The sequence below is a fragment of the Gymnodraco acuticeps genome, unplaced genomic scaffold (assembly GCF_902827175.1).
Source record: "Gymnodraco acuticeps unplaced genomic scaffold, fGymAcu1.1, whole genome shotgun sequence".
Taxonomy (NCBI): Eukaryota; Metazoa; Chordata; class Actinopteri; order Perciformes; family Bathydraconidae; genus Gymnodraco; species Gymnodraco acuticeps.
The window spans coordinates 1,036,326-1,058,215 of NW_022989819.1; the positions used below are offsets into that span (position 1 = coordinate 1,036,326).

General features: G+C 39.3%; 3 protein-coding genes across 4 annotated transcripts; all 3 read right to left on the bottom strand.

The window, feature by feature from the left end:
* Positions 1-94: 94 nt before the first annotated feature.
* Positions 95-2,001, bottom strand: LOC117557263 (cornifelin-like). The gene is made up of 4 exons (XM_034233014.1): positions 1,733-2,001; positions 901-1,050; positions 652-788; positions 95-437 (listed from the first exon to the last, which is right to left on the bottom strand). The coding sequence occupies exons 2-4, from the start codon at positions 1,007-1,009 to the stop codon at positions 339-341; spliced, it is 345 nt and encodes a 114-aa protein (XP_034088905.1). The 5' UTR covers positions 1,010-1,050; positions 1,733-2,001; the 3' UTR covers positions 95-338.
* Positions 2,002-2,968: 967 nt separating this feature from the next.
* On the bottom strand, positions 2,969-9,533 carry mrps15 (mitochondrial ribosomal protein S15). The gene is made up of 8 exons (XM_034233001.1): positions 9,316-9,533; positions 5,171-5,233; positions 5,009-5,084; positions 4,833-4,881; positions 4,642-4,726; positions 4,480-4,538; positions 3,672-3,863; positions 2,969-3,401 (listed from the first exon to the last, which is right to left on the bottom strand). Exons 1-8 carry the CDS (start codon positions 9,416-9,418, stop codon positions 3,303-3,305), a joined length of 726 nt encoding a protein of 241 aa, XP_034088892.1. The 5' UTR covers positions 9,419-9,533; the 3' UTR covers positions 2,969-3,302.
* A 764-nt stretch (positions 9,534-10,297) lies between these two features.
* csf3r (colony stimulating factor 3 receptor (granulocyte)) lies at positions 10,298-21,687 on the bottom strand. 2 transcript variants are annotated; one of them, XM_034232992.1, is made up of 17 exons: positions 21,551-21,687; positions 18,793-18,893; positions 17,390-17,464; positions 16,903-17,196; positions 16,167-16,299; positions 15,875-16,041; positions 15,265-15,431; positions 14,719-14,869; positions 14,360-14,442; positions 14,021-14,228; positions 13,115-13,303; positions 12,809-12,910; positions 12,257-12,403; positions 12,033-12,173; positions 11,840-11,936; positions 11,672-11,750; positions 10,298-11,020 (listed from the first exon to the last, which is right to left on the bottom strand). In XM_034232992.1, exons 3-17 carry the CDS (start codon positions 17,451-17,453, stop codon positions 10,550-10,552), a joined length of 2,493 nt encoding a protein of 830 aa, XP_034088883.1. In that variant the 5' UTR covers positions 17,454-17,464; positions 18,793-18,893; positions 21,551-21,687; the 3' UTR covers positions 10,298-10,549. The 2 variants fall into 2 exon arrangements, with proteins under 2 accessions (XP_034088883.1, XP_034088875.1); XM_034232984.1 differs by having other exon boundaries at positions 10,550-11,020; positions 21,458-21,596.
* Between the last annotated feature and the right edge of the window lie 203 nt (positions 21,688-21,890).

Here is a 21,890-nt window from a genome sequence, read left to right on the forward strand (position 1 = left end):
TTGTGACTATTGCACACACTCCTGCAGACTATCCTATACTCTGTGAGACCTGTGTCTTTGAATATTCAAATACAGAACCAGAAAGACAACTCTGTTTGTTTCACCATTTATTGTTGATCATTCGGACCTGTGTATCTCCACAGTATTGACTAGGTCTAAGATTTCCGTAACAGGCATAAGGCACAGATTTGCACAATTCATTAGCTCAATCTTTGTTCTCTGCATGAAAAAGCCAGGATACAGCAATTACAAGACATTACTTTCACAATAGCTGAACATCATTAATCATCAGAAAATACTGTTTAGTGGACAAGAATCGTTTTTATGTCTTCTCAAGATTACACTTCTCCATTCCTGATGCGGATTTCACGCGCCATCCTGCACACCTCACAGATTCCGCAGCAAAAGGTCATCAAGGCATCGTTGATTATTGTTCCCTGTGAGAAGATTTCAACAAAATTACAACACGGAACCAAAACCCACTGTGAGGAAATGCACCAGTTTTCTCAATTGAAGGAAACACCTAACATTTCCTAAGTTAATGCAATCTCTGTCTTTCATCAGAGCTATTGAAATGCAGTCTTCTTACAGCACCACCCAAAATACAACGGTGTTATTTGTGTTTGTAATTCAATAATATAAGTAACTGACCTCTATGCCATAAGTGAGTCTCATGTGAGTCCTCATGGCTGTTGTGCCTCCTGGCAGACAACCCAAACAGCAATTCTCTCCATACTTATGAGCAGTGTAGCAGCTCAAGGCAATTGGACAGCAGCAACCAATAGCACCTGCACAAAGATGGGTATTTCAGTGTGAGTTTTTAAAAAGAAAAAACATGAAAGTGTGCCTTTAGTGTATAGAGAAACATGTATAATGTCAGATTTCTCAAGTGGTACTCACAGACTAACAAGTCGCTGAAGCAGGAGCAGAGGCCGCTGCTCCACTCCCCCGTTTGGACGTTCGTCCCGTAGCTGCCTGCAGCCGGTTGGGTGACCACTGGGTTTGACATGTTGGATTACTGGATCTGCTTGTTGTTTCCAATAAAGCTATCTAAAAGTTAAATGAAACAGTTAGCACTGGATAGCATGATAGTTTGTGTTGCAGGATGAAAAGCTATGGGAGAATGTATCTTAATAACACTTTCCATGTAAATCTACAACTGTTTCTATACTTTTTTTTTACATATACAGTACTGCAATGCCATGCCTTTTCAGTAAAGGAAATCTCATGTTGAAAGGAATAATTCAGAGCTATGACTAAATATATTCTTAAACTCTTCGTTGGAGCATAACTGAAGAAAGAGTTCATGCATTATTCACACTCAATAGCTTAATCAGAATTCAAGATTTCCCTGCAAAGCATATTATGTATCAACAAACATTTAATAGAGATATTTCCTTAACACCGAATGAGCCTTAATATTGTTGGCTTTTTGCCATTTTCACACTTATTAATTGAAAGATGATGGCTTTAAGTGAGAAATACAAATATTCTCATAACAGTAACTCTAACTATAACATACAAACGGCCGTGAAAATGAATGTGTTACTTTAAGAACAGTTCATAAATTATCTTGTTTCAGTGCCGTCAGCATGAGTTTATCATGATTGCACGAAAGTAAAACATTTAAAAGATATTGAAATGTGTTTTATTAACAAATGAATCTTAAGTTAATTAATAGTGAATTCTTAAGTTAATAATCTCCTGCGAGAGGAGAAAAGATGTCACTTACCAGAAGATTCGGTCGGTGTGCTCTCAGTCTGATCAGGCTGACAAGCTGCACACCGCACACAGGAAGCAGTGACGAGCTCGAGCTGTGAAATGCTGGTTTGTCCAATCAAACGGCTGTTTCTGCAGACAAACTAAGACTATTAGAACTGCTGCTTTGCTTTGAGGCTGATGGTCTGTATATTCACAGATATCTACAGATCACTGGAACATGTATCTTTTAGGGAGTGAAGGCTTCTAATGAAATACTTTCCTAATCTCACATTAGATCAACTCAGTTTAGAGAATTCATGCAGTTATCAGAATTTCACGCCATCATATAACAACCACAAATGCATCACGTCTGTGTTGTCATACAACTTGAGGTTTAATCTACGCAGTGTCACTGAGTTTCACAGGATGTGAACCAGTACAAAACTATGTTAAGATAAAAAAAACGTGCTTTCAGATTGACTAAAACCCTATAAGGGAATCAATCAAAATGTTAATATCGAGCTCCCTGTTATATGCATACAGAGCTGCTCTTGTTAGTATTCCAAGACGTATATGTAACATCATTTGATTTAAAGGGACAATGGAGAATCCATACAGCGCAGTCATCAGGTAGTGATGCTATCTCTGAAATTAAAAAAGTTTTCCACCACATTGGAAGTGAAATTGAATGTCTATGTGATTAATTACTCGGACCATAGTTTAAGGTCATGTTGTACTTGATCACATAACCACAGGATACGTTTGGTATTTGGACGAAACAAGAGACACTTCAATATCTCTTGCACTCAATAAAAACGTAAGACAACATTCTCAAATGACTTATTTAGTGTGCCATTTATGGAGTGGATAAACTATTTTTGTAGAGTTGTATTATTTCTAGATATTTCATCTGCTAACACTTGACCTCAATCAGTGTTTACAAAGGGCAAATCACAAGTTACTAAAGGGCATATTGTTATAAAGACAAACAGTACTTAACGGTGAGAAGTATTAATATTGACATTGTTTTTAATTAACATTCTGCAATGACTTCTTGGAGACATATCTAAGTGATTTATTTGTTTGATGAATGATGAAACACAGGTAGTTTTGCTTTTAAGAGCTGATAGAAGAATAAAAGTTCTGACATCATGGCCAGACATGCAAAAGGGTAAGGGGTTAGTGAGTGGGAATGTTCAGCCCAGAGATTTGGTGTTTGGTTGCCGGCTATATTAGAACAAATAACTGTACAATTTAAAATTATGGGTTATTTGGTGGTTATTTGACTTCCCTTCATTTATTTCAGAAGTGCGGGCTCATTTCTTTTGTGTAGCTAATTATATTTAATCTAAACCACATCTAATTGATACATATTTTAGTATAAACACATTTTTTAAATACACATTTCCGGGACACTTTATTTCCATTGTATTCTGACATCAACATGAAAGCAATTAAAGGAAAACATATTGTATGACAGTGATACATGAAAAAGGACTTCCAATCCAAATGCTTTACATCAGATGGTGTGAATGTAACTTTGTTGGTTAACAAGCATTTAGAATCATTTGTATTATACAGAATATTTTTGTTTATGGGGTCTAAACAGATGCAGTCTTGGCTGCCTTGGGGTCTGCGGGGGCTAAACTCTGCATCATCAGTCTCTGTTCTGCTTTCTGCTTCTGCACTTCCTGGAAGACCTGTGAAGAGACATGACAAAGTGTCAGTGGAAACACGAAATAACACCTTCAACGTGTGAGTCAGGTTGACACAGAAAGCTTGTGCGATGCTCTTTGAGACAAGATGCACAATTATTACACAAGTGTGGAATATAAGTCTAGTTTAGGGTCTTTAGATATTTACTCCAATAGAGACCATAATTATACAATACTAATTTACAAATACACATTTTATTTGATCATGAATATAAAATATAGACGATAACAGAATAATGAGGATTTGTTTGATACCTTAATGCAGAGGGCCTTCTTAGCCAGCCAGCGGTGAGTGACCCTCCTGTAGTACTCGGGGGGGAAACTGTAGGTGATGCCCAGCTGCTCGCACACCTTCTCAAAAGCATCGTAGTTCACCAACCTCAGGTTTTTCAATAGCTTTTTCCTCCGATCAATATCCATGAGCATCCGCCTCTTGTTAGATTTGTCCTTGAATCAAATAACACATAGAACATTGGGCTTGGTGATTCGAAGAAGCTAGAATTTCAGGTAGTACTTCATTCCAGATGAAACTGAGATACCGTTCAACAAAAACTCTATTTAATCTTTGTGTACATTTAACCAATGTTTTACGTATGATGTAACATGGACATTTCCAACCATGGCTGCACTAGACATGTTCTCATTTGGTGTGGGGGAGTACACAGGATATCCTCACACACACACACACACACACACACACACACACACACACACACACACACACACACACACACACACACACACACACACACACACACCCACACACACACACACACACACACACACACACACACACCACCCACACACACACACACACACACACACACACACACACACACACACACACACACACACACACACACACACACACACACACACACACACACACACACACACACACACACACACACACACACACACACACACACACACACACACTAACTGAAGCTTTTGTGGTGAAACCAACATAAGATATCGTACGTCATCTAAGAACAAGCCTTTCCTGTTTAGCGTGCGAGCGAGGGAGGAAAAAAGTATGTTAAATGATGCTGATGTTACTCACCTTCTTATGTTTTTGCAAATGCTCCTGGAAGTTTCGGATTTTGGCAGTCAAAATAGCCACTGAGGGAAAAGACATAGAAAGGGAGACTGAATCAGTTAAAAGCTCTACATCCTTCGCCTGCTTTTCAGCGAACACACTATGAACAACATTGGAGAAACTCACCCCGGACTTCCACTGAGGTGTAGTCATTCTCATCCCTCTGGACTTTAGCAATCAGCTGTTCCCTTTTCAGCTGGAGCTTGTCACTCTAAAAACACATAATATCAAAGTAATTGATATTGTTGATATCATCGGAAACACAAGAAAGCAGAGTAAAACATGATGATGCCATTTTTGGGGTCATTAGAACTTACATGGCTCGCCAGCTCCAATGACAGAAGTCTTTTGACAACATCATCAGTCCTGTTGATTGAAAAAAAACACTTTTATTAGAATAAATACAATAATGTAGATTTTTTGTGCATTTGGAATATACATTTTATTATTTTTTACTAATTTAATTGAAGGTACTGCATAAATGTGTGTTTACGTTTGCAAGAGGGGCACGGCTGCATAGCCACTCTTCAGCATTGTTGGAGGAAGATCACTGAGCTGGCTCACAGGGCCTAAAAGACAACCAAATGTTAGGATGAAAAGAGAACGACCATTTTAAAATGACAAATCATGGTGTGTTGAAAACGCAGCTTCCTACCCGTCTTCTTTTTCTTTACAACACGAGCATAATGTCTCACTGGTGGCGCAATAGCAAAGCAACCTGCGAGAGGAGAGAGACAAATAATTACAAATGTGTAGTAAAAACACCAAAAGTAAAACAACTTAGATAAAGGGATCAAAAGAAATGTGAGATAAGAGGCTCAACAGGTGGTGCCTGAAGAAGTGGATCAATAACAACTTGAAATATGATATTGTATTGCAAGACAAATGAAAACATTTGTTAGATACTCAACAAACTGGATCAGCAAAGGACCAGTGGTGGCCATTAATATGAATGAACTGTGATCAAACTTCACATAATGATAAAGTTCTTATAATACTGAATCCTCACATCTGTGTCGGTTTCAACAACCACGCATGTCTTGACCTTCACAATTAGTTTGTATGTCTAGACATCTACAAACAAATATCTTGCCCACACAAAACACATAACACAAACGATGTTCCACCTCCGAAATACCGAAAGAAACCGAGCCCATAATCTATTTTAAATTATTGCAGGTATATCTATTTATTTAAGCGGTAGGACCAGGGTGATTCTCTTATCAAAACTGTCTGCTAAATTAGTATTTTATTTTTCAGCATGCCATTTATCATTAATACGATGCCTTCTCCGTTGGTTCATGTGAAACATTTGTATTCTGTTGCGTGAGAGTGAGTGTGGCCACAGGAAGATGATGCCAAACAAGATGATAAACAAGTTGAAAGCGCACGATTTGAAGAGCACAACCGCGATAATCTGTTGCACCCACCAGATAAATTACACATATCAGATAAGGTAAGAGGAAGGTGGTTTGATGATGTAATTTCCTCAAAACACTGGTGATCATCACTGCAGAAATACACCAACTATCCTGTTCTCAGTGCTCTACTGACAATATGTACTGACAGTTTGAATTATTTAAAGTGGACCTATCATGCTATATTTGAATAATATATAGTAGGGCCATACCTATATAAAACATGTCTGCGATGTTTTTTTTTCAAAATACCAAACAGATCATGCATTTTAGCCATGCCTCATTCGCTCTATTTACTCTTTTTTAGCCCTGTTTTTGCAAGGGCTGAATCTGAGAGAAGTCTTCTTCGCTGCTTTTGTGGTAGACTACAGCGCCACCTACAGGCCTGGCATATGTACTACAGCGTCTCCAGCGCTTTCGAGCGGCAATGGCCGTGGCTGTCTCCTCCTGATAGGTGGAGAGTTGCCCATATAGGCGGAGCTCCTCGTTCCTGACGTCAGAGAATCTTCAAATCTGTATCAGATCCGTTGCAGCCCCGTTTTTAGAGATTTGGGTATGGAGGAAAAGAGAGAGGGTTGTGTTTTCTGACACTTGGTGAGTTCCCTGACACACCGGGGACACACATTCATGTATAAAAGACGTACAAAAGGGCATTTTGCATGATAGGTCCCCTTTAAATGAGGACAAAAACAAATTTGCAAGGCCAGCTACTTTTTAAATCTTATATTATAAATTGTGTTGCATTTGCGTCAGACATTAGTGTACATTTGTATATATATATATATATATATATATATATATCCTTTATTATATTAACCAGGTAAAAAGTCTCATTGAGATTAAAATATATGTTTCAAGAGTGACCTGGCCAAGATATATTTATTGTTTTACTCTCCACAAACATGCAACTGTAAACCAAATGTTTATTAAATTGTATTATTAACACTAAACTCACAACTTAAAATGAAAGCGTTTAGTTTATTTAATAAAAGAGCACATGTTCAATGTGAAAAGTGACAGTAGATATAGATTAGTTGCAATTTGGTGCTATATATATATATTAAAAAAAAAAGTGTGTGTGTATCGACATATGATTCATGATGTCCCTGTTTTGGAGAAATGTTCTGTAAGAAGATACCAACTTGATCTCAGGTGGGCCTGTTTATGGAGGCTTGGTGCGTATAAAGGCCGACAACCTGTACTGAAAGTAGGATGCAACACTGTGAGAAAACACAGCTGCCACATTGTAGCAGACTAGAGAAGGAAAGGACAGCGTAGCTGCTCTAGAAGCTCTTTGTATGGTCTCGATCAGAGCCCTAGAGATATTACTAAGTAATAGGCTACCAAGCTTTCCAGTATGCAATAATGCAATTACAGCTGCAAAAGTGTGTGTGTGTATATATTTACCATTCAATAACGCAATCGCTGCTGTCTGTCTGTCCCATAGAAGAACATGACAGTGCAGCGCAACTATACTACGGACTGCCCTGGCAGTGACAGCAACATAGCCTGCTTGTGCTATACCACACATTCCCCTCAAAATATCGTTAAATAACGAAACTTGTAAATAGTGCCAATCCATACAAAGTGTAACCACATCATGTAAATATGAAAGCAATCTTTAAAAAATAACAGCGTTGGTTTAATCTATGACTATTTTGACCATGTTTGTGCTGTTTTTGCCATAGAGAAGCATTGCCACGGAAGTGCGTTTGGAACTATCCCGGCATACATAAACCACGTGACCGGCTGGCGGCGACATCAAAGAAGAGGCTTCTCAATACTCAAATTTCCCCTCCTCGACTCCTCGCTCCTCCGGTAGTGACCCGGAAATGAATTTCAGCGCGCCATTTTGAAGGACATCTCATTTCTCTAAATGCACACCGAGGACCGAGGATCGAGCGTCGAGGAGGCTCTCTGGAGGAGCTCTAACCGAGGATACACTGATGGTTCCTCCACGGCTCCTCCACGGATGCATTTCCGGGAACGGTGGAGGCGTGACGCACGGCCGGACTTATTTCAGCCAATGACAGCTCTGCATGCATCCCCTGGATATTATTTTAGAAACTGCTTTCATCGCGTCGCGATGTTTCCAGAGAGAACAGCTGTAAGGTCCGTGCAGAAAGCAGAGCTGTGTGTATAATATATATCACTCAGTATAACAGGCCTACTCTCTTTATTTGCTTTAGTTTAGTAGATATATACAAACAAAGAGTCGATATTTTTCTAAGACCATTGCTTCACATAATAAAATACACAACGGCTTATGCTTTAGGAGCTGTAGGTGTGTGTGGTACAGTGTGTAGGTGTGTGTTGTACAGTGTGTAGGTGTGTGTTGTACAGTGTGTAGGTGTGTGTTGTACAGTGTGTAGGTGTGTGTTGTACAGTGTGTAGGTGTGTGTTGTACAGTGCGTAAATGCGGCGGACAGACGGGTCTCAGTTGGTTTGGTGTCCTCTGCTTACTTTTAATAGGCCTACTTGTAAATACAACTTTTGGCCCGTAATTTCAATTCCCCATTTCAGCGACCAGAGAGAGGGGGGGATATATCCAGTCTCTGATTGTGTTACGTTATTATGAGAGTGCTCTCATACTTTAAAAATGGTATATATTTATATACATATATTTGTGTGTGTGTGTCCGCATCTGTAGCCTGTTATTGTCTCATTATACCGCACTCTCAATGAATTCAAAGTAAATATGTGGGGGAACAATGTTCAGCTGATCTAACAGAGATACAGCGCTATGACAAAACACTCGACAGCTGATGCAGCTGTTGCCACATAATAATGAACGGACGTCTCTTTCAAATGACCGCTCAGAGGAGAGGAGTTCTCATTTCTTTAAACGTCTGCTGCTTCCCCTCCGCTCTCCTCGGTTCCCCTCCTCGGTCCTCCGCTCGCATCTCCTGTGGGCGGGTCTAAGTCTCGAGGAGGGGAACCGAGGAGGGGAACCGAGGAGGGGAAATTTGAGTATTGAGAAGCCTCTTGTCGTAACTCTTATCTCTCTAGGGCTCTGGTCTCGATAAGCCAGATAATACATCAGATCGAGCAGATTAATTCACACTTAGTGATGAAGCAACACACATGCACACACTTCTGCAGGAGTGGGTCCATATGTAGTTAATAATGTAAGAATATTTAGCAACTAAAACAGCCAGGTTTAATATAAATGCATTAGCCAGCTTCTTCTTGTTATGTGTAAATCATTGTCTAATCATATTTCCTGTCGCCTACAAATAACTTTATTAAGAGATTATCTTCTCCCCTCTCATTTTCATCATGGGCTACAACACCTGCGTAAAGTGTTCATGGTTTTGTTTTATAGGGTGTGCATGTTTTATAATAATTGAGGAGTATAAACTAATAAATAAATACAACTCACCGCCTGTGAGTCTCGGTGCTGCTGTCAGAGCAGAGCAGCCGCTCCCTCGGAAAACACCGACTGAAGACTTCAGGACGGTTTGCAGAGCAATGTTAGCTAACATGGTGGTCAGGATAGGTCACAAAGTGGGTTTTAAACTCACAAAAAAGGATTTAAATGTGGCAGGAGATCACACTCGACCCCTATACGAGGCTCGCCATTTTGTCTAGACCAAACAAGCTGAGTGAGGATGAGGCACGTTTTTTGCAAGGCTGCGCAAGTAATCACAGAGCACATCGATAGGAACAATGAATGAGGAATGATGTCGGTTTTTGTCGTGAAAAATAAAAGTTAAACAAGCTTGGGACTCTCTTTTCCTCTACTAATTTATTTTATAATTAAAAATAGTTTGCTAATCACTAAATCATTGTTTTTAATTATTTTGTGAAGGTTCTTGTGAGTGGCTTATAAGTTGTTGTGGTGGAATGTGCTTTTAATACAAAACTACAACTCATATCATAGCAGTATGTAGTGATGGCGAAATTAAGCTTTGAAGCTTTTCAGCTAAAGAGTTCATCTCGTGAGGCTTCATTTGAACGGATCTTCCCAATGAGTAAAGCCTTAGAATAACTCCAAACAACGAACATAAAAGCAATTTTCATGTAATCAATTTGTATCAATATTGTACAGGCCATAAGAATATTAAACATCTGAACTTTTTAAAGAACATCCATAAACATTAATCTGTTTTCATTTAGCTAATTATTTATCTGATATATCATATGCCATTTACCTATAGACTCTTCTTGCACTATTAATACTACTTGTATTTACTTGCACATCTCAAAATTATCTTGCACTATTTTATCTGTTTTAAATGTGTTATGTCATATATTCATGTTGCACTGTTGGAGGAGCCTGTGACCTGTTTGTCATTGCCATATCTACACTAGCTACTGTGCACATGACAATAAAGTCTTGAATATTTAAAGGAGAAAAAAGATCAGTCAAAATCCCATTTATCAGAACATGTACAAAACACAACATTCTTTACAATATTGATTTCTGACGAAGTGTGGTACAGAGAAAGTATGGACATCAAAATCATTCAATCTTAAATTGATTTTTATCATTAAAACCTTCATGCATTTACAGCTGTGCACTCTGCAGAATCAACTTATCACAATCAGCTCATTACACAAACCCAAATCTACATGAACATCTTGCAAAGCAGCTACTCTTAGAATCAAATATTTTAGTCAATTTGAGAATCATTCAAGGCCAACGCTCGTAGAAAAGGAAAGTCATCCCACAGAATCCGTGGGTCTGTACCTTTTTCAGGTACGCAATCATGGCACGGTCCAAAGAAACATTGCTCATCAGTGGCCATATTCTGGTAGCACTTTGGCGTGAAGGATTCTTCAGTCTCCAGGAGGGGCTGCGTGGACTCAGAGCGCAGGTACGCATGAGGGTCTTTGGATGTAGGGCTGTCGCAGGGATCAGAGAAGATCACAGTGGCGTAAGGAACAGAGTCACAGTTGGAACCAGTGTAGCCAGGGAGGAAGGGTGAACCGCAAATGGATTCTCCCAGGTCGCTGGTGTCCTCTGCGTTGCTTAACCAGGCGTCATCGTCCTCCTTACTGAGTTTCACAGGGAACTCCAGGAAGCTCAGGTGGGACAGGTACATCGGGTTGGGCTCCTCATTGTCCCAGTCAAGATGGGAATCCTGCCAAAATGATATTAAGTAAGTCACTCAAAGTCTTTTAATAATAAAGGAAAATACAGCCTGTATTTAGTCTTGTATATCATGAATATATGTTAATTAAAGCAGCAAACATTACAGTTTTGTTCTCACTTGTAGGCTTGGGAAAAAGCTGTAACCACTACACTTACATATATTTGTGGCAAATATGTTTTCAATCACTTGCTTGTTTACACATGTACAGTACACACCCTGCAGATATGGAGCAGCATTATTATTCATTTAAAGTTGTGTTTGGGCCCCTGAGTTGAATATCCAAGTCAAATATTGTCTTTTTTTAGCTTTGTTTTGGTCTCAGCTGCTCAGTGCAATATGTGTCTAACTTTTCAGTCTGTCCTCCTTTTATAGCTGGGCAGGTTTTACTATGGCATTTTTACTGAAAATCGCTGCCTGCATGGTTTTAGACTAGACCAAAATGTGCCGGGGGGTAAAACAACACATATAAAAATGGCTAAACTGTGCTATGAAGCCAAAGGGGTCGTTGATGTGTGATACCTTTCACAACGCACATAGTTATTGATCTTTTGTTCGTATAAAATATAGAATATTGCAGCTTTAACCTAAATGAGTTATTGCATGAAACCATGTTATGCAGCACAGGCAGCATTTCAGCACCTGTGTTGATTCGGATGTCCATCTCTTGATGCTGCTATTAGCCGGATCTGGAACAGCTGGCCAAAAACGCTGCTTCAGCCTGCAAAAGAAAGAGAAATATTTAACAGGATATCACAAGATAAACAGATATCACACCTTCACTGGGTAAAACGACATATATGATCTCACCTTTTTTGGTTGGAGAAACAAGTCATGACTACGATTATAAGCAGCAATGACATCCCAACACCAGACACAGTCGAAAACGTCACAACAGCAACCGCATCTGAGAGGAGAGAAATACACATCCTGAATGTAATGTGACCTATGGCAATATATACTCAATGTTTCTTGAAAGCCACATCCAGACAATAAAACTAACCAAAAGGCTCAATTTTAAAATGAATCATTGATCCGTTCGAGCTCCCGCCAGACGTGCTAACCATCATGAAAGCTTCATACACAGACTCGGTGTCGAGGCCTTTCAGGACCACCCTCCTCTCTCCTGGTTCAGCTCCCACAGCTGAAGGAAGAGTCAGACATTACATAGCATCACGTACGTAAGAAAATGTTTTGGATCAGTACAAATGAAGGTCTTTTACCTACCGTTAATGGTTCCCTGCTTATCACAGTAGAAGACTTTGTAGCTCTGGATGTTCCCGTTCCTTTGGTCTAACGGTATTTCATCCCAGGTGAGCTCGACATGTGACTGCCAGCTTTTTTTTATTTGTATTTTTGGAACCATGGATGGAGCTTTAAAAAAAAGATCAGGGGGATTTATTATTACGACTATTAGGAGCAATAACGTCTACTTGTATGTTTGGTACCTTTGTGAATTTGTAAATGTGCCAATTTAATGTGACTAATGCAACAGCTGTTTTTATTACTGCTTTCATCAGTGCCTTGATTTATTCCTTTATATTTTTAACTGCATCTGAGTATAAACTGAGTATAATGACAATAAAGTCCTTTTTAATTCTGAGTCTGACCAGCAACAATAATTATTCATCTCTATCCACAAGAGGGCATTATTTCATCATGTATCAGCTGATTCTGATGGATTGCACAATATCTTTTTCTTTTCTTTGTATAATGAAGCAACTCTTTTCTCACAAAGTTGAGGCAGCTCGTCTCTCTCACAGCCCTTTAGTGACTTACCCTTTTGTCTCAAGTAGGCATTAACAGTCTGAGGAAGGCCTATTCCATCCTTAAACCTGGGATATACAGAGATCCCATAGGGCTTGTAGGGCTCAAAGCTGCCTATTGATGAGAGTCAAGAGGTTAGAGTGTATCAGCACCCATAAGCTCCAACAGAGTGTGCAGGAACATGAAAAAGGAGACTGTATAAGATCGGATTCTCGGGCTGAAGGATGAAGACAAGATTAGGAAAACCATATAAAAACTGAGTGAAATAAGAAGGACATGGATCTTAAAATCTGCCATACTAATACCAAAAAAACATACCTGTTATTCCAAGGCTTGTCTTGTTTCTGTCGGTTATTTCAAATTGGGTGAGAGAGAGGTCTGTTTTTAACAATGGTCTCCATTCCACCACAAAGCCAGTGAGAGTGGAGGAAACCAGGCTTTTCCACTGAACCAGTAGAGATCTATCATCCTGAGGAATGACTGAGACGCCTGATACCACTGCACGATCTACAGAAAAAAAAACACACAAAGGTTTTTTTTTAATCTATTTGAGTCATTTCTATGCTATTAAAGGGGCCCTATAATGGTCATTTTCAGGTTCATATTTGTATTTTTTTGCCTTTACTGTGACATGTCAAAAACACACAAATTACTGTCATATTCATAACACCTGATCTGGAAAGTTGAGGTCCCAACTAATTCTTGAATTTAAGAAGCAGGTTTTGACTTGAAGACATATTATGGTCATTTTCAGGCTCATTATTCATGTATTTTTTTTCTTTCCTGTGAGTTGTTTATGCTTTAATGTTCAAAAAGCTCTTTCTTTGTCTCATACTGCCTGTGCTGCAGCACCTCTTTTCACCCTCTGTCTGAAACCAGAGCCCAGTCTGCTCTGATTGGTTAGCTGGCCGAGTCTGTTGTGATTGGTTAACTGTTGTGAGATGTCCCCTTAGCCTATCACTTACTTATATGTAGGAGCACTAGCCAATAGAAGTGCATGTGTTATGTAGTGATGTCACTATGTTATAGATTTAAATAAAGAAGTCAAACTGAGGCGCTTCAGGCAGGTGTGCGGGAGAGAACTCCCTCTGGAGCAAACTTTGGGATTTTAGCCTTTGCAGACTATTTACAAGCACAAAAACCTATATAACACACAACAGGAAATGAAAACCCCCAAAAGCATAATAGGGCCTCTTCAAGCAGGTTTAAGGTATTTAATGTTACCTTTTAGTCGGTAAATCCGAACTTCAGTAGGGGGGGATTTTCCTGCTGCATTTACAGCTCTCAGATACACTTTCTTTGCCTTCTCGGGAAGCTGGAAAGCACAGCAATTCTCCTTTGTAGAGCACAGCTTTCCATTCGCACCTGGCAGCTTCTTCCCTGAGACAATGTATGACACATTCTGGCCGTTGGCGCGGAATTGTTTTGATGGCTGAAAGGAAAGGAAACAAAGTTGAAAGGGCATTTTAGAGGCGAACCTCACACACTCAAACCAGAGCTGTAACAGAAAACACATCAGTCTGTGACAGGTGTCATGCCACATTTAAAGTGTGATGTGTGTACCTTCCAAAACAACTTTATGTTGAGTTGTTTGTGCGGGTGATCCTCCGATACCTTCGTCCACGAGTCTAGGCGTCCAGTGGGAGCTGAAAAGACAGAGAGGCACTGTCAGTTTAGCAGCTCGTCAAAAAGCCTGCACTTCTCTTCTCACTCTTTAAAAAACTTTCCCATGTAAGACAGGTTTTATGGATTCACAGACAAGACTGTGCGGCAGAATTCAATACATCAATTCAGCCTGCGCTATAGAGCAAAGCAATGGGAGATCAAGGCATTAGCATATATTGAAAAGAGCAGGGAATGGAAGAAAAGGCGACAGATTGGAAATGACTGATTGTGTCACTCTGAATGGATCTGAGCCCTACCCGTCTCCAAGGTGACTCCAGACTGCCGGCGGCTCCACTCGCTCCAGGGGCTCTGCTGGTACCGGACCCTGATCTGGGCCAAATACTGCGTCCCAGGACGGAGACGACACTGGTCCACAGATTTGGCTTGTTTAACCCGGTTTACCAGGATCTAACATATGTCCAATAGCACATAGTTACATGACATTATGTATTTAAAGCAGGTTGTAATACTGTATGGTTGCTTTTCATAACCAGAATCAGAATCAGAATATGGTTTATTTCCAGGATGTTTTAAACATACAAGGAATTTGCTTTTGTGTAAAAACAAAAGTCAGTAAGATTAACTCAATTGTAAACAATAAATGGGTAAAAAAGATTCAAAAAAGATTGAAATAGAAATAGAAATATTCTGAATAGAAATACAAATAATACAAATATATGGAACTTCTATAAGAACTGAACAAAGGAAACATCTACAATGGGATAAATGTGCAAACATGCAGCAGCTCCTGTTTCAAAAGTGAAGTTTTAGTTCATAATGAAACTGGAAGAGATTGTGCTCACTGGCTGTTCACTCCAGTAGCGGCTGTCAGCAGTCTTAAGTCGGACTTCCAGGTTCAGGCGGAAGTCACGCATCCAGGCCTGCTGCTGAGATAAGCTCCAGCTCAGCTGCAGGCAGCCGTACCGTCTTGGCACCGCTTGAATCTTCAGAATCGGTGGGTCAAACTTAGCTGTAGAAAAATGGACAAAGCAAAAGCTCTGATTTTATTTACTTTCCCCTCATAATACTTTAAGATGTTCTAATCTGTGCAGAACAGTTTCATACTAATTTCATCCCCAGTTTGTGCCTCTCATGTATCAGCATCACATGTTTCTTTATATTTAACATTATCTATGGTGCATCTTGGATACAAATACCCAGGCTACCAGGATGAGAAAGATTTGCCTTTAAAATAGCAGTTAAATGTTCTATAACCTTCTTGATAGAGCAGAATCAAAATACCAAAGCACCAATTGACCATTCTGATTACGATTTAAAAACAGATTAAGTGACATCCCTTTGGTACATTTACTTGGATTTGGATGTGTAAAATGTGATTGTTCAGGGAAATATCATACTTGTGCTGTAATTTGCTGGAAGTAACTTTTTGCCAGTCACATGAACGTTTCTCACCTGCACTGACTGGCTCTAATATAATGGGTTCTGAGGTGGTTTCTCCGAGTTCATTCACTGCCTTCACGTATATTTTCATATCTGAGAAAAGGCCAAAGCCGGTGCGAGGGATAATGTAATGGTGGACTCCTGCAGGCAGCTTGTAAGTGAAGTTCTCATTTGTGTCCCTGAAATGAGGAAATCATAATGTGAGAAACGGAGTTGTGAAAATGAACAGACACCTCATTCCTGACACCAAAATTATGTTTGCTTTCTGGTAAGTGGGGCAATGTTTTTCCTGTTAGAATGTTACCATATCTCCGTGTGGAGGCTGTACTTTGTGAGCAGGTGGGTCTCCTGCTGCCCAGGGTCCCAGCTGCAGGTCAGGGTGTTGGGGGTGGTGAGGTTCGTCTGACAGCTGATGTTCTGCGGTGCTTCTGGTGGATCTATAGAGGAAACAAGAAGATATTAGGGAGAAGTTATGTCAAGACATCATGTGGGACTATGGTGGATCTATGGCAGAACAGAAAGAGTTACACTGATTTATTTGTGTATTTTGAAATGTATGTTGATTTTATTAATGTATGAGTCTTAGTGTTTTATTATAAGTAGTAGTGGTGCAGACAAAAAGAAGCATGTCGCTAAATCAGTTAGAAAGCATATTGGCTTTTTGTATGACATTAATGTCTTTTGTATGTCAAATACATACAAGATATGCACACTTTTCTTTATGACTTAGATCAAAATGAAAGTTTTTTGGGGAAAGTAAGTTTCAAAGTCTAAATGAGTCTTCTTTTTTAATATCATGCATCAATCATCGGATACAAATCTTTGCTGCAAACCTCTTAAAACATGTCTAGATCCATTAAAAAGTGTCAGATCTCTTGAATGATAGTCAAAAATAGCTTGTAAGTTAATTAAAGTGTTCAATGTTGAAACCTTCTATTGTTTTAAGTTAAGCTAAGACATTCCCAGGTTGTTTCTAGCTTGGTATAGACATGTAAATAGCAATGAAAAAAACATGCACAAGAAGTTGAAATCTCTCTCACATCCAGCTCTGATCTCCACTCCTCCGACCACTTGAACAGTCGAGGCCCGGACGCAGCAGGCGAGGAAACTCCTGGTGTGATTGAAGCTCGGTATAAAAACCTCCGACACAATGCTGCTCTCATTGGCGAGGTTGCCGGGGAATAAGTGTTCTCCGAGTCGCCACTCTATGTGAAATGCCTGTCCAACGACAAGAGGGCAGGTCTTTCTGATGACACAGGTGGCTCTGACGGGCGACCCCAAAGGCACCACGGAGCTGTCCGTCTGGACCTTTGCACACGGCTCTACGTCATCCTCTAACAATGGGGAAATTAATTAAGCTGTGGCAAGTTGACAAGAATCTTAATTGTAAAAGCCAAGTTTTATATTTAGTTTGGACAGAATGTCCTGAGGCGAAAGGAAGGAAATGTGTAATAACAATTCACTCTGTAAATGCTGGTTAGGTATTTCCATTTAGATTTGCTTTTTCATTCTGAGAGCAACACTCACCGTTTCTCGCTCCATTCACAAATGCCACCAGCATGACAATTACCGACAGCCACATGGATATCATGATGATAAGACCTGTTAGGCAGCCAAAATGAAATGCATTACAGTTACTCCTAAATTGCAAACTTTCATGGCTTTCCAAGACAGCATTTTAATTGATTCTCATTTCGGAGTGACATGGTGCATTGCGTTGGAAAGGTAGAGAGAGCGATAATGTCTGTCGGTTCAAAAGACATCATCAACATGCTGCTTCAAATGTTTGGTGGGGCAGGGGGGATGTGGGGAAGGATGTGATCTCCTTAATATAACAATATTTCAATATAAATGGTCAGCCAGAGAACGCATCCCCTGCTTCCCAACATAAGAGACACCTGAAGTGCTGCCTGCTACACTGACATACACAAAGGATGTGACATTCAAGCTGCTGCCAATTTAAATAGAAATGTTATGCAGACCGAATAAATCAAATGCTGTATCTCACCTTTTATACTTTTCTATTATAGGGATACAGGTATTACAAGCAGGAATATTTTAATTGCCAGTTGTCAGAAGGTAACCAGCCTTTATGGACATGAACTCTAAAGCTGGTCACGTACAATGATCAGAAGATGAGAGCTTTTACACTGAGCAGTTGGGAGTGATTCTCCAACTTCTGCTATTAAAGAGGCCCTATTCTGCTTTTTGGTTTTACCCTCTCAGTGTGTTATTGAGGTTTTAGAGCATGTGAAACGTCTGCAAAGCCCTGTGTTCCCTCCAGAGGGAGTTTCCCTCCCACCCCCCCTGCCTGAAACGCCTCCATTGGACTCCTTTGTTTACTTTCGTAACACTATGTTACACTCCCCCTTCTATTGGCTAGCGCTCAAATACATTGTACGTGATAGACTAGAGGCGGTTGACCAATCAAAACAAAGCTGGCCAGCTAACCAATCATTACATTACATGTTACTTGTTAGACGCTTTTATCCAAAGCGACTTACATACTCAATACTATGGACAATCCCCACAGGAGCAATTTGGGGTGAAGTGTCTTGCCCAGGGACACAACGACATGCTGACTGCAGTGGGGTTTGAACCTGTGACCCCCTGATCTGAACACCAACACACTAGTCCACTGCGCAACAGCCTCCCAATCAGAGCAGACTGGGCTCTGGTTTCAGACAGAGGGTGAAAAGAGGTGCAGGCAGCACAGGCAGTACAAAGAAAGAGCTTTTTGAACATTAAAGCATAAACAACTCACAGGAAAGAAAAAAAATACATGAATAATGAGCCTGAAAATGACCATAATATGTCTTCAAGTCAAAACCTGCTTCTTAAATTCAAGAATTAGTTGGGACCTCAACTTTCCAGATCAGGTGTTATGAATATGACAGTAATTTTGAGGAGTGTGTTTTTGAAATACTCACCATTAAACAACCACAAAATGATGAAATGTAATGAACTCTTATTGCCGGCTCACAAAGCAACACCAACGAGGCGCAGACATGCCTTCACAGCATTTCTGTGTCTGTGTGAGAGGAAAGAAAACAACGGTTCGTTTATTTGACAGTATACCTTTTTCTTATATTTATCACTTTCACATTGGCAAAATAAATATCTAGTAATTTCTAATAGTGTTAAGATATCCCATTTCACGTGTTAGACATACTCTTCACAGACGCACAGACGGTTTATCACGTAAACAGTCGCTCATGTGACTCCCAATTGCGGTTTTTTGAATTTTTCACAACACATTTCACAATATATTTCACCCATGAAAACATGATTTACTTTTTGTTCAGACAATAAATTGTTTCAGTGATTTATCAACAAGACAACGCTAAATTATTGCTGATTTCGGCTATTTATGTGGTTTATAATATGCCAAAAATATTTTTTTTATTTAACAAATTTGGATTTTGGACCTTTAGTAAACAAAACTTAAAGATGTCAATCCTGGTCTTGAGGAATTATTTTGATTATTTCCCGACATTTTTATGGAAAAAACGATAATTAAAAAATAATTATTGCATTACATGACTATAAAAATAAGTTGTAGGTAATTGACAGGATAACTGGAGAAATATGTCACTTCCAACATTTGAAGTGTTATTTTTAAACAGATAATTAACACTGTTTTTAATAATTATAACTCCCTCTTTCATGACAGTCGATCAAACTTGTGTTTTATTATTAAGTAGTACTTTTTCTAACTGACGAACTGATGATGTGAAAGTTCAATTTGGATTTTTTTTTTTTCAAAGCGAACAGAACAAATTAAGATGATTTGTTATTAGATTTCCTTTAGTACTACTTCCAAGTATTTATGGTCTAGAACAACTCTCAACCTTCAGGCAGAAATATTATGTCCAATAGACGAGGAGGGATGACTTTAATCGTTTGTATCCATCAGTCAAAATCACAGTACGATCCCTTTCCTCAGCCCACAATATTTGTTGAAATCTGCGTTAAAGGGATGTGAGAGAAGTGAACATTCCCAGTTTCTTAGCAGACAATGGCCTCAGTTTTTGCCTGCTTGTCTTTTTAGAAACTCTGCTTAGTACTAATAGATAATTGCCTGTGTCTCTGACAAAAAGCAATCAGGACAAAGAGAGGGAGAGAAGAGACATGTTATTATGTTTGGAGTGTCAGCAGTAACAATTTGATTCGAGACAGTATGAAATAAACTGGCGTTTTAGGTGAGCTGGCCCATTTTGTTCCTCATTTATCCATGAAAAAACTTGTATCTGAATTAATGTTTTGTACCAGCTAGTCATGTCACAATGTGTTGAGGTACATTTTGCGATGGCCACCATATGTTTCCTTTCCCGTTGCTGTCGGGGGTTACAAAACGCCCACTTTCAGGATTTGGCAATATCCTTGAGACAGAGAACATTGACTAACCGGCCACTATTTCCCCTTTTTGCTATTATTTCTGACACAAAGTAGTATGATATAAGTCAGGGATACAAAAAGTGATCAAGAAAGAACATGTGTTGTAAAAAAATTCGAAGAAATCTTAGAAATGTTCCTTCTATCTCAAAAGTCACTGCATGTGTCAGCAGTTGTAAAAGTCCAAAAGGCTAGAAATAAGGAAAGCAATCAGTTTCACATCCTCTTTTTTAATGGACGACCAGATCATTAATGTATTCCAAATCTTTCGACAGCGTTATAGCCACACTGTTACCATTTGGAAGAATGACACAACAACAAAGCCGAGGGATGGCTGTTTCCATCAAAAATAAAGCTGAAAACAGCTAAAATAAAAAGTTGTTTATCTTTTAAGCTTTAAATTCCAAGTATCTTTACTTTAAAATGATCGTCTTATCTTAGAGTTCCTCCTTAAACCCTAAATATTGGAAGAGGCTCTATATCTAGTCAGTGTTGTAAAGTCACTAAATAGATTTAATTAAGTACTGTACTTGAGGTTTTTTTTTTATGCTTCTACCCCACTATATTTCAGCGGTACATCGTGTACTTTTACTCCACTACATTTATTTAATGCTGTACCTTTAGTTACTTTACATATTTGGATTAATGATGTGAAATATATCAACTCTTAAATCAGACTTTAATTCCACCTGGAGTAAATTCACAAGCTACCCTGCAGTATACAACGTCTTTAAAACTAGCTGCACCTTTACCAGCTTTGAGAACACTTTATTGCATCAATCATTATAATTAAAACACATCATATATATTATTCTGAAATGATCCATTCCGCATAATGAGTACTTTGACTTTTGGTACTTTAAGTATATTTTGATTCTTATACTTTTGTACTTTTACTTGAGTAACATTTCGAATGCAGGACTTTAACTTGTAACAGAGCATTCCTACACTCTGGTACTACAGATCTGAGTACTTTCTCCACCTCTGTATCTAATATATATGTTTGTTAAAAATGTACTGGCAATGGCATTACTATGCAGGAACTTACAAAGGATCATAAATGGCCCACGTTCAATACCCAGCGGCCCAAATAATGTGATAAACAAGTGTTTTCAATGTAAATAAGTTGAGCGGTCCATAAGTTGGATCAGGATGCAACACTCTACCCTGAAACTCAGAAACAAGTTTTGTGAAGTTTACCTTTTAAATCTGGCACAAGTCTCAAAATGAAAGGAGCAGCAAATCACTTGAATTGAAGTTAAAGGAGAGCCATCATGGAGGCTTTCCACTCACCAAACAGCAGCTGCAGCAGACCCAGAAAGACAAGAGGCTCTCATCAGCCTGATAGCAGCAGATGAAACAGTGTGGCTCAGAGCACTTCAGATTGGAAGACGTGTGTGTGTGTGCGTGTGTGTGTGCGTGTGTGTGTGCGTGTGTGTGTGTGTTTGCCAAGCAGCAGCAGCCGCAGCAACAACACCCTTGTTTTGAATTTGTGAAACTTCACTTTTTTCCAGGAAGAAACACATTACTCATGGCATGGGGCACGGTTATGGGAAGAAAAGAGGGGTGTTTAAAATCAGGGTTTCCTCGAAAGATGAGGGTCGAATAATCCTACAAAAAATGATCAAATCTG

Excerpts from the sequence above, each read along its gene's own strand:
- LOC117557263 (XM_034233014.1), bottom strand. The coding sequence starts at position 1,009 with ATGTCAAACCCAGTGGTCACCCAACCGGCTGCAGGCAGCTACGGGACG. Across the intron at positions 789-900 it reads CTTCAGCGACTTGTTAGTCT|GTGCTATTGGTTGCTGCTGT; the intron begins GTGAGTACCACT and ends ATCTTTGTGCAG. Across the intron at positions 438-651 it reads GACTCACTTATGGCATAGAG|GGAACAATAATCAACGATGC; the intron begins GTCAGTTACTTA and ends ATCTTCTCACAG.
- mrps15 (XM_034233001.1), bottom strand. The coding sequence starts at position 9,418 with ATGTTAGCTAACATTGCTCTGCAAACCGTCCTGAAGTCTTCAGTCGGT. Across the intron at positions 4,727-4,832 it reads CATTGGAGCTGGCGAGCCAT|AGTGACAAGCTCCAGCTGAA; the intron begins GTAAGTTCTAAT and ends ATGTGTTTTTAG. Across the intron at positions 4,539-4,641 it reads CACCTCAGTGGAAGTCCGGG|TGGCTATTTTGACTGCCAAA; the intron begins GTGAGTTTCTCC and ends CTTTTCCCTCAG.
- csf3r (XM_034232992.1), bottom strand. The coding sequence starts at position 17,453 with ATGATATCCATGTGGCTGTCGGTAATTGTCATGCTGGTGGCATTTGTG. Across the intron at positions 17,197-17,389 it reads TGTGAATGGAGCGAGAAACG|AGGATGACGTAGAGCCGTGT; the intron begins GTGAGTGTTGCT and ends CCCCATTGTTAG. Across the intron at positions 14,229-14,359 it reads ACATAAAGTTGTTTTGGAAG|CCATCAAAACAATTCCGCGC; the intron begins GTACACACATCA and ends CTTTCCTTTCAG.